Below are 12,239 nucleotides of genomic sequence, written 5' to 3' on the forward strand. Positions count from 1 at the left end.
TTCTTAACCATGAAAATAATTCTGTCAACATGCTGAGCAAACCAGTGCTTTCTTTCTTTTTGTACCAGATTGTTAGTTTGGTATTCTCTAATAGAGATGTTAAGGAAATTGCTTCCAGTGTGTTTCCCAGCTTAAGAAATTAGGAAAAAATCCAGCAAACACACGACACAGAGTCCAAGAAATGCGTCTGGCTTTTCTATTGATCCATCTACTGAAGCCTCATCCGATAATGGCCTCAGTGGGTGGCTGTGGCACAATACTAAATGTCTGCAAGTGTCTGTGAAACACAGTGAAAACTCTGTCGTGCATTTGCCTCCACAGAGCCCGGACCTCGTGTGGGATCATGTTGACAGAGAACAAAAGAAAATGCCGCCAACATCCAAAAAAGAGCTTTGAGTGTTCTTCAAGAAGCCTTTCTGAAGACTGTTTCTGAAGGACAAAATAGTTTGCCTAAGAGAGTTCAGGCTGTATCGAATAAACATAGTCATACCAATACTGACTTGTGTATATTGAGCTGTATTAAATCACTGCACCTATTTCCTATTTTATGGGAAACATGCTAACAGTTATAGCAAAACATAACTTTGTAGAGCTCTATCCATAGTTAAGTGTTAAAGGTGTTTTGTGAATAATTCACCTTCCTTAGACTCATAAATTGTAATCCAGCTGTAGTTATTTCTTTAGAAGTAATCATTAAGAAATGTTTTTAATCTGTCCACTAGAGGGCAGTGTTTTACCAGTACGTTTTAGTGATGTTGTTGTTTACTCCCCCATGTAGTAAGAAATTAGTATATTAGAGGGGCAGCTCAAGTTAAGCAGTTTGGATACAAAGTTAGAGAGGCAATGCTGAGATGGTTTGGACACGTGCAGAGGAGGGTTAGTAGAACACCTGCAGCAACAGATCTACAACTTCATATATAGCAGCTTCTCACTAGTTCATTATTGCTTCAAGATTACTTTAGTATTGCCTACTGTATCCATGTGCCATAAAAGTGATGCATCAGTGCATCAGTGCAATAGTTATTCAGTAGGTCTTTAGTATCTTTACAGTTATTTCCATAATGGTAAATCAAAGACAACAGGAATCTTAGAACATGTTTTCATCAACATATTCAGATCAAACACACTCATATAAGTTTCATGTTTTTATTTTTAGTAGTGTTAGAATTTAGCTTAACTTAAAGATTTGACACAGAACCTGGCAGGAAATGCAAGAAATCCCAAACTCAAGCTACATTTATACAGGATATTAAGTGTTTATGTATGTTTTATTTATCTGATAGCTGAAACAGAAACAAAGAGAATTTCCTTTAAAAAATTTAAAAATGAACTAATAAGAAAAAGTAGTATAATGTGACATATGTTGCAGGTGAACTTTGTCTCTTGTTCTTTAGGTTCTTTAGGCACTTGGATAACTGACAAACTTTTCCTTTAATGATTCACAAAAATAATGATTAAAGCAAGATACATTTCCTCAGGATTTACTTGCCCATAGACTAATGACCTATATAATCACTGTACCCAGCTGTAAAACAGCATGGTTCAGCTTTGAAGCTTTCAATGGTGCTTAGTGAGTATGGGTTTGCACTCCAGGTGACATATTTCAAAAGAATTGTGTGCTATATAACTTTCAAATGTACAGGACATTTTTACATACATACAAGGACGTTAGGAAAGTCATCTAAGCATGTCAATTGAACTAATTATTATTTTCATAGAAAAAAAATCAGCAATCATTTTTTTTTATAAACTAAGAAATTGTTGTTATCTTTTTTGGGGAAACATTATACTTTCTCCAGTTTTGAACAAAGATATATGCATAAAATAAGACAGATTAATTTTCCACTTATCATCAGTTTCTTGATGTTTTACATTAAAATTGTGATCATCATTCCAATAGAAATTTGTGCAAGTGAACTTGATATTATCATATCAAGGACAATAAAAGATCAACTGCAGACAGTATAATTAACATTTATGAATCGAACTTTTGCAGATGAGAAAGCAAATTCCACCATAATGTGTTTGAACATTACCCTAAACATAATTTAACTTACAACACTGGTTGTTTCACATCTCTTTCAAATGAAATGCAGACTTGGTGAAAACTGATGCCTCAACAATAACAGTAGAATAACACTGGAGGGTTTTGTGAACGTGTCTCATGAAGGCATGCAAATTGGAGATCAGCTGATAGTTAGATTGGTTTTGCCTGAGTGCTGAACGTCAAAAGAGCCAACCTTCTGGGCAGGAGCATTTTCAAGGACTTTTTAAATGGGGACACTGCACGATGTGTCAATGTGATGCTGAAAAATGAAGCCGTGGCCAATTGCACTTTTTCCAGATGGTATTGCACTGTGGTTCATAATCTGATGGTACTTTTCTGTGTTCATACTACAGTTCCAGTAATTGTGACAAGATCCCAACAACACTGGTTAAAATGAAGCTCCAAACTATGACAGTCTCCACTGTGTTTTATGGTTGTCAACACTCACTATTGTACCTGTCAATGACCTTTTCCATAAATAATGAAAATTATATGACACGAAAATTTGATTCAATTCAGTTCTTGTATAATTTGGCATACCTCAGAGTTTTCTTCCTGTTTTGCTTCTGCTCAGAAGTCCTGAGTAATCTGTTTTGTTTTACTTCCTTAAGAACGGTTTCTTGACAGTCACGCTTCCAGTGATTAGGTCTTCATGTTGCCACTTACCTACTGTCGTCTTACCATTTTGTATCAAAGAGGCATAAGTTTTAGTTGTTTGTTTATTTTGTAAGAACAAGAAAACATCATCATTATATCATCATTTATTTATATAGCACTTTAAAAACAAAACAACAAAAAGTATAAAGATAGTAATACAATAGGAAAAACCAAACATAGCAATAAAATTAATAAAAATGTCAGTTGCCCCCAGAGTTAAAAGCCAGGGAATAAAAATCTGGGCTTAAAAACTGGCACTGATGTAACTTGTCTAATATGGAGAGGAAGATTATTCCAAAGCATCAGAGCTGCAATAGAGAACGCTCGGTCTCTATGCCGTGCACAATCTCAAGAAACTGCTTTTGGGAAGCCCTGAAATTACGGGGTACAATAAGACCAGTGTTTACATTGTAAAAACAGCTGGCTGCTTTATTATGGGGTCAGAACTGAGTGTGAACTGAACTTCACAGGGTCCTTCTTTTAGAGGTTTCGCAGGTTAAAAATATGTTGGAATGATTATGCCTCTTCTTTCTGAAAATTACTCAGGACTCTTGGGTAGAAGCCCCTGGTACTTCTGTGTTCTTGTGCTATTTCTTCCTGATGTTGCCATATGCCAGGATTGCCTCATTTATCACATCTGAGGTCTCCTGCTTCTTGTCAGGCACTACTGTGTGTGGTTGGTCAGCCAGCAGTTGCTTCTCTGGCTAAAACTCAAGTTCCTGTTGCTTTGAAATACTTCTCATTGATTCTCCTATCAGGACTGGGGAATTTATTGTCCACATGCAGCACAGACATGTACACTATCCTAGCCACTTGGTTGTGCTTCTCATGTACTCAGTCAAACTTTCTCTTACATACTGCCGCTATATGTTGGACTATCTCAGGGACACCTTTGCACAGCCTGCAGCTTGGGTCCTGCTGGCTGCTCTTTGGTTTCGAGATATCTGCTACTTCCTCTATCTGTTGATGGTATGTCTCAAGGAAGGGCTTGGTCTTCCATGATACTTCCTCATCACCATCTGTCTTCAGTTGATTTCTGGGGTCATCTTCCCGATGTATTTGCAGATGCTCTGTGTTTCATTCTGGATTGTGTCTCTAACCCTCACCCTCACTCTTCCTATCATTGAGCTGGCTTCTCAGGACATTACCTTCTACAACTGTTTGGCTGTGGCTGACCTTCATGGGTCTTTATCTTGGCTCACATCAGGGATACGCAGGTACTTGTAGCTGTTCCTTATGTCCACTATCTCCTGTTTTTGAAAACATTCAGCCACATTATCCAGCCCAAATGGCATTCATATGTCCTCGCTCTAGAGCCTTTTGCGTTGGAGCAGTAAATCGATGTCTTGCTTGTTCCTGACATACATCTTAACGTCAGCTTTGTACAGGAGGCGGCTGATGGTCGCTCCACTCCTGAATCAGTATACACTCTCAGTGACAAGTTGGCTTAGGCCTATGCAAAACAGCAATGGGGACACTACATCACCTTGTTATCTTCTGCAGTTAATGGTGATTTGTATGATTGCCTTGGAGATGGCCATGGAATATCCAAAGATGATGCACTTTTTACTTTTTGTTTGTTTGTTGTTGTTGTTGTTTTTTTACTTTTAATGTGTTTGAACCTGGTGGCATGATTCTAAGCAGGTGGGTTCTAGGAGTTTTCATCTCAGTTTCCACTCTAATTTTAACTCATTGAATAGCTGGCTTGGTTTTAGAGCCTGTTCGTACCACACATGACTCCCTTTGAATTCTTCCACCATTAACTGTGAGCACTCAGTTATCATCGTCACATAATAGGCTGCATATCAAAGTTCCCTGCAAAGTTCATGTACTCCCTTATCAGCTCCTGGAAACAATATGACTTCTCCTGGGTGACTGAGTTGCAAAATGGGATTACAGGTGATCAGTAGATTCAAGCACTGTGAGGATTATTGAGAGCTACCATGCCATTGTTTATGATTAATGTTTGATTAAAATTTGTGACTTATACAGTACCGACAAAGAGTGTACATTTGCTTATCAGTGCAAATGTACACTCTGTGCACTTATCAGATAAAGCAAAAGATCATAAACTTGTTTCAACCCAGGCTTGTGCTTATAATAAGCCCTCACTTTGACTTTCCAGAACCATAGAGTAACATCTCTGTTTTATTGGGCAACCATGAGACTGGTTCTTCCCAACCCAGGACTGGATCTCAGGATCCCAAACTATGAGGACCTGGAAAAGATGGAAAAAGAAGATGGTGACAGACCCAAATGGGATAACAAAGTTCAGTACATTTTAACATGTGTGGGCTTCTGTGTAGGGATTGGGAATGTGTGGAGATTCCCTTACTTGTGTCAAACCCACGGAGGAGGTAAGGCCAGAAGAAAACAGTAAAGCATCGCATTATTTCTGTCTCCAATTACAGTATTGTCATTTTTTATTGCAGTGTTATAGAGGTTCGTGGGTATGTTGCTGTTTTTGTCTTTTAAACATTTTCCTGAATTAGAAAGAATTAGAAAATAGTTTTAAAAGTCTATTTTCTAAGTTTCTAGGAAACTTAGTGGAAGCTTTGGAAATTAATACTTGACATTTGGAAGTGTCTGAATCACAACAAAGCTACATTATGATATTTATTTTAAACATTGCCAATAGAAATAAGCCACAAACAATTTAATGAATGGGACAAATTGTTGTCAAGATACATTTGGGAAGGTAAAAGGCCCTGAATTAGATTGGCTAAAGGAAAAGGGGGTGGGCCCTTACTTCTCTCAATGATCGTTATTGGGCAGCAAACATAATGTTTGATAAATTAAAGCTATGTTTTAATTGAAGCAAAAATTATACAGTGTATTAAAGATTTTTATTAGAGCTTTATTTTAAGCTGTGACCTTTTCCTTCAAATAAGCAATAATAATAATAATTTTTTTAATTCATGGAAAACAGAAACAAATATTAGCTTTGACTCCACCACTGATCTCCACCAGTCTTGGCTTGAAAGCCCACAAAAGCTGTCAGTGTCATGTACTTGCTGTGGCAATGCCATCTCAGAAATCAAGAGTTTAATCTATGATAACAGTGTTGTTGCTTGAACAACAATTGCCCTTCATCACATGTACAAAAGTCATGTGTGTCGGTGGCTGTCTAATTCATGCACACTCTAGCATTGTTCAGTAACAAAGAAACACATTCACTTCCAAAAAAAAAACTGCAAAAGAAAGAGAAAAAAAAAAGGGGGGTGGGTCATTTTTAAAAGCCATTTTTAAAAATTCAAGTATTAATGTCACTGATCTCCCAGCAAGCCCCTGACAGTTTTTGTTAAACTTCTGGTTGCAGCTTACCAATCTACACCACTGCTGAAAATATGAACCGTGCTCCCACTCTCTTTGAGATATCTATCTTTGTGTATATATTTTTCATAGGTGCCTATGGGATCTCATAATTATCTGAATGGGCGTTTAGAGCCGTTACATGTATATCACATGTATAACATATCAATGTTCACACATGGAACAGCTGATAAATGGTAAATGGCCTGTATTTGTATAGCGCTTTACTAGTCCCTAAGGACCCCAAAGCACTTTACACTACATTCAGTCATCCACCCATTCACACACTGGTGATGGCAAGCTACATTGTAGCCACAGCAGCCCTGGGGCGCACTAACAGAGGCGAGGCTGCCGGACACTGACGCCACCGGGCCCTCTGACCACCACCAGTAGGCAATGGGTGAAGTATCTTGCCCAAGGACACTACGACCGATACTGTCAGAGCCGGGGCTCGAACCGGCAACCTTCCGATTACAAGACGAACTGCAACTCTTGAGCCACGATCGCCCGCATAAACCAGCTCAGCTCAGATTTGATTGCATCTGACTTCCAAACCTTATTCCACTACTAAGTATCTAAGTATGCGAGGTATTGCAAACACCTCTGACTGTCTAATTGTGCTGCTGATCAACATGTTCCAGGTGCCTTTTTGATTCCTTACATCATCCTGCTGGTGCTAGAAGGATTGCCCCTTCTGCTGCTGGAGTTTGGCATTGGCCAGCGACTCAGGAAAGGCAGTGTGGGTGTGTGGAGGGCCATCAACCCCTATCTGACTGGTGTTGGTAAGTAACGGCCTCTACAACCACATACACAAGGAACAAATGGGAGAATTATCGGTACTACAGGAACACAAAGTTGTTAATGAAAGCTTGGTGCTGTGTAAATGTGATGTTTGATAATGATCCTTTCCTACAGGTATTGCTTCCATGCTGGTCTCTTTATTGATTGGCTTGTACTACAACACCTTAATAGCCTGGATCATGTGGTATCTCTTTAATTCCTTTCAAGGCCCGCTGCCTTGGACCCAGTGTCCTCTCAATGACAACCGAACAGGTAGCTGAAAAGACACAAGCACATACTTAGAATCTGTTAGTCTCCAATATCTAATCACAAGTGTTGACTTTTATGCATTTTCAGGCTTTATATCCGAGTGTCAGCAGAGCTCCACAGTGGATTATTACTTTTACAGAGTCACTCTGAATGCTTCTGCCTCAATAACAGACTCTGGCGGACTCCAGTGGCCCATAGTGATCTGTCTGTTAGCTGCCTGGACAGTCATCTGTATCTGCTACATACGGGGGATCAGTACTTCAGGAAAGGTTTACTGAACTTTTTTTCAAAAACAAGCATTGCTTAATCAGTCTTATTGCTGTTATTTAACAATTTGTCATATCTTTTCATGACCTCAGGCAGTGTACGTTACAGCACTCTTGCCTTACGTAGTGTTGGCCATCTTCCTGATCAGAGGACTGACTCTTAAAGGAGCCATGAAGGGAGTGAAGTACCTGTTCACACCAGATGTGTGTATTTCAAAGTTCTATCATAAATATACATCATGTAACATTGTGTAAATATCTTAATACAAAGCTACATTACACTATGTGTCTCACCCTCGCAGGTGGATGAGCTGATGAACCCAACAACCTGGTTGGATGCAGGTGCCCAGGTCTTTTATGCCTTTAGTTTAGCATGGGGAGGCCTGATCTCCTTCTCAAGCTACAACCCTGTCCAGTAAGACTTCTAAAGCAAGGCTTATATTTTCTGATAATCTAGATCAGATCTCTAATCCCCAGTTTCTGGGCTGCCTTTCCTCATAACAGCCACCCCTCAAGATTCTCACCATTTAAAGCAATGCATTATCAGGGACTGCAACATCTAGTCCTTTTACTGAATGTATCACTACATGACTGTTACAGTAAGATTCGACTCACTTCTATTTTTACTTTCTTTCACCAAGCAACAACTGCATGCAAGATGCGGTGATGCTGACTATTATAACTGGCCTCACCTCAATCTATGCTGCCACAGTCACCTACACCGTCATTGGCTTCAGGGCCACTGACAAATATGACACCTGTATCAGTGAGTGAGTAAAGCTTATTTTAAGGCTTTGAAAAAGTTTGCTACATAATTTTAGTAAATGTCACTAAACTTGCTGACCAGGACTTTAAAAACCTTTTGAAAAATTTGGAACTTTTGAAAAATTATTCTCATTTTTCTTGCAAAAAACAAACATTCGAGCTTTAGCACAACAAAAATTATTAACTGGTATATATGTATATGTATGAAAAATGGACAGCTTGTTTATGAAGAGTTGAGCATTTTCATCATTGACATCTTGATTGGAAAAAAAAGATTTAAAAAAGTGCCACAGCTATCGCCATCTGGTGGCTTTTTTTTAATAGAATGCAGCGTTAAGGTCCTTCCATATTTGCTTAATTTTTCTAACCTAGATTTGTCAGTGTTTGTACTATTTAAGATTCCTAAATTAACTTTCTTATGTTTTTCTTTTTCATCTTTAGTTAAAAATCTAAAAAAGGTTATTTGCATAACTAAGGTACACTCCTGTAATTACTATTCTCATTGGCAATGTCTTCTTAGAAACATCAGGATGTTACTAAATGGATTTGAACTCCCTGAAGACAGCATCACTGCCAGCAACTACAATGCAGCCCTTCATCATCTGAACAGCTCCAATCCGGATACTGTTTTTGGACTGGACATTAAAACCTGTGACATGCAGAAACTCCTCAGTGAGGTGCCTATTTTAATGAAAATCTATCAAACTCCCATTTCCCATTTTTATTCTAATCTGCATTGTGTTTGTTCAGGGAGTGGAGGGAACAGGTCTGGCCTTTATTGTCTTCACAGAGGCCATTACCAAAATGCCGGGTTCCCCAGCCTGGTCTGTCCTGTTTTTTATCATGCTTCTCTGCCTTGGACTCTCAACACTTTTTGGCAACATCGAAGGAGTCGTAGTCCCTTTGAAAGACTTGAATTTATTTCCTAAAAAATGGCCCCAAGAGGCACTGACAGGTATTCTGTTTCAAAGACTAAACAATCAACACGTCGGCCTGCAACCCCAATGTTAACACAAGCTCCCTTGTTTTCATGTCTTTCAGGAGTAACATGTCTTGTATCCTTCATCATCTGTCTCCTGTTTGCACAGCAGTCAGGCCTTTATTGGGTAACTCTCTTCGATAACTTTGCTGGATCAATCCCACTGCTGACCATTGGCCTGACTGAGATGATAGCTGTTGTTTACATCTATGGCATTGACAGGTTAGTGCACAAAGTTTATGTATTTTTAGATAATATTGTATTATATAGAGCAGCCACACATCTGTAAAATCATGAACATGATGTCCTGTAAATCAAGCTGTCATCAATCTTTATTTGGTGCATTTAGCACAGTTGGATAACAATTAAATATTTAAGAGCCTATGTTATGCTCATTTCCAGCTCCAACTTTTATTATTTGTAGCTTTGCACAATCCACTGTTTAAAAGCATTTCTCATTCAGCCTATATTTGTCTTTGGTGCAGCCCCACCCTCTTTTTATGCCCTTTAAAACAACTTCCTTCTGACTGACTGCCCCTCCTAAACATAACCAGAGCCGTGTGCCTGAGATGATAGTTATCCTTTCTCGCTCAACTTTTCATAAGAGCAGAAGCAGGGATCATTTGTACACATGCTGACCTCATCATTTGAAACTTTGTCCATCCACCACTGCAGACTGTAGAGGTCCCTTTAAAGCAATCACCTTGCACATTGCTTCTACAGGTTCTAACTTTACTGTTTACTGATCTTTATATTGGTTCTACTTTAATATGAGTCTATTTACTTTTTGTTCTTTCATTTTTGTTTTTGTTTTATTTAAATAAAGTTATAATTCCATGAATTAAATCAAGTTTAATTTCATTAAAACCCTCTTGTGTGACAGGTTCAATGAAGACATCAAGTTCATGATTGGAAAGAAGCCTTGCATCTTCTGGCAGATTTCCCTGAGATTCACCAGCCCTCTCATCCTCCTGGTCATTTTAGTTTTCTACCTGGTGACTCAAACCCAACAAGAACTCACCTATTTAGTCTGGGACCCCGACTACGTGAGTTCACAAAGACCACTTCTTATAAAAATCTGTGAAATCTAAAAAAAAAAAAAGAAAAAGAAAAAAAATCAACATTATCTCTCAGAATCAGCTGTTTTTGTTTTATGTTATTTTACCACATTTAATGAAGAAATTTCATTTTTACCTGCATAATATAAAAAAAAAAAACCCTCCAGATTTTTATTGTCAGACAGCAGGACAGGTTTACAGGTTGTTTTGATGGATTGAAGCGGGGAGTTGACAGCTATTGCAAAGCTGCAATAACTCCTTCAACTCTCCTGTTGGGTTCAAAATGTTCAGGAAGCCTCGCCCTGTTGGTTTCATCAACAGCGGCTGAAACAGAGGTGTTGGGTTGGCGTATCGGGTTGGAGGGTTGAGTCAAACAAATTATATTTCCATCCAGCCTAACTTTATGGCACCAACTGAAGTTCACAGGCTCATGATGACCAGCTGGAAACCCCCCATTTTAATGATATCATGACTATCAAGGTGGCACATGGCTTTTTTAAATGTGCTTTTATTGTAGTACAAAAAAGTTAGCTGATTCTGAGGGATTTGGGTGGGGGAGGGGCCCCTCATTGAATTTTTCTATATATTTGCAATAGTTGCTTGTGTGAAGTTTAAACAGTAATGAAAACATGCCGGCTTGTTTGCTCATTGTGCTGTTTTATGGTTTGCAGGACGAATTTCCAACTCTGGCATCAGTGCCTTACCCTTCATGGATCAATGTGGTCATCTTTGTTTTGGCAGGAATTCCCAGTCTGGTGGTGCCTGTCTATGCCTTGTGCAGGCTGGTTTTTGTACGCTGCAAGAAAAAGATGAAGCCAGAGAAAGACATTAATCAGATATAAACAATTGCCTAAACAAGTCAGGCAAAAATATTTTATTTTGTCTAATAAAGGAAAAGTTATTTAAATTCAGTGTCAGCATCAGAAGCATCATGTCTCTTTCATCAGTGCACTTTTGTCATGGTGGGGATCAAATGTAACATATTTTGACATGTGAATACATATTTAAGTAAGCTTTGCCATTAGATTATTGTTGAGTTATTGGAGGATTAGTTCATTTAACTGCTCAGTAGAGGTGTATGGATGGATGGATGGATGCCGAATGCATTGCAGAAGCATATTCATACCAGCAGGTGGCAGAAACCAGCCGTGTGGAACTGTATCAATTTGAAGACAAGGGAATAAAAGATGGTCACCAAATGTTTGAAAAAGACTTGATCCTTATTTTTAAATACTCAGACATCAAAGAATCCGATGACTGCAACATTTAATAACTATAACTGAGAATTATAAACTAAATTTACTGACCTTTGAATATGTCTATGCTTGACAGGTGGTGATGTCACTTCCCCCGGGAAAAGAGAAGCAGTTTGGATATATCCACTAATTAAACATAACTTAAATTAGTGAATATATAATAATTAAGGTGTTTCAGGTGCAAACTGCACTTGTTATCAAGCACATTATTATCTTACCACCACATCAAAATTGCACCTCCAGCTCATGGACTAAATGTGGCACTCCCCTTTATGATCCAAAGGAACAGCAAATTATTGTAAGTTCACATAGTGTCTTCATGTTTCCACTCTGCGCTTCGCCTATTAAAAATGTTCTGTCATAAAAATCTATTTTTATGATGACCCGTGATGAAGGCGTGATGTCGAAATGCGCAGGTCAGGCAGTAAAATAGTTCTTTGTTAGTGCTTCAGTTGCTCCTTCAGACTTTATTCCGTCCTCCTTGCACCCTGGATGTAGGCCAGAAACCTCTATTTGGCTCCTACAATAGGACTGACACATGAATATATATAACACTGATGGGGCAGTTTAGTAACGCCCAACTTGTTTGGCTTTTGACCGGAGCACTTGAATTAAAATCGGCGCAGAGTCAGCCAGTGAAAGAAACTTCACACATAATATCTGAGACACCGTTGGCTGGATTTGTTTTTTGCTCTTTTCAATGCATAAGCGGACATCGCTGCTTAATATGACCATAATATAGGAAATGGGACAGCTTTGGTGTGCTTGATTAAGAATGAATGTTAGCAATATCAGAGAGAGCTAGAGACAACAATCAAGCCTGTATCTAAGAATAAAAATCTGCAACAC

At 38.7% G+C, this 12,239-nt stretch overlaps 1 protein-coding gene across 1 annotated transcript; it reads left to right on the plus strand.

The window, feature by feature from the left end:
• The first annotated feature begins 4,865 nt into the window (after positions 1–4,865).
• LOC146493544 (sodium-dependent neutral amino acid transporter B(0)AT1-like) lies at positions 4,866–11,056 on the plus strand. Its single transcript, XM_085147518.1, has 12 exons — positions 4,866–5,061; positions 6,658–6,798; positions 6,932–7,069; positions 7,154–7,335; positions 7,426–7,536; positions 7,635–7,747; positions 7,974–8,102; positions 8,618–8,774; positions 8,848–9,052; positions 9,139–9,298; positions 9,960–10,122; positions 10,806–11,056. Exons 1-12 carry the CDS (start codon positions 4,866–4,868, stop codon positions 10,974–10,976), a joined length of 1,866 nt encoding a protein of 621 aa, XP_085003644.1. The 3' UTR covers positions 10,977–11,056.
• Positions 11,057–12,239: the final 1,183 nt, after the last annotated feature.

The sequence above is a fragment of the Neolamprologus multifasciatus genome, chromosome 22 (genome assembly GCF_963576455.1).
Source record: "Neolamprologus multifasciatus chromosome 22, fNeoMul1.2, whole genome shotgun sequence".
In the NCBI taxonomy this organism is placed as follows: Eukaryota; Metazoa; Chordata; class Actinopteri; order Cichliformes; family Cichlidae; genus Neolamprologus; species Neolamprologus multifasciatus.

Coding starts and splice junctions, on each gene's coding strand:
- LOC146493544 (XM_085147518.1), top strand. CDS start 4,866: ATGAGACTGGTTCTTCCCAACCCAGGACTGGATCTCAGGATCCCAAAC. Junction 5,062..6,657: donor GTGTCAAACCCACGGAGGAG/GTAAGGCCAGAA, acceptor AACATGTTCCAG/GTGCCTTTTTGATTCCTTAC. Junction 10,123..10,805: donor TAGTCTGGGACCCCGACTAC/GTGAGTTCACAA, acceptor TATGGTTTGCAG/GACGAATTTCCAACTCTGGC.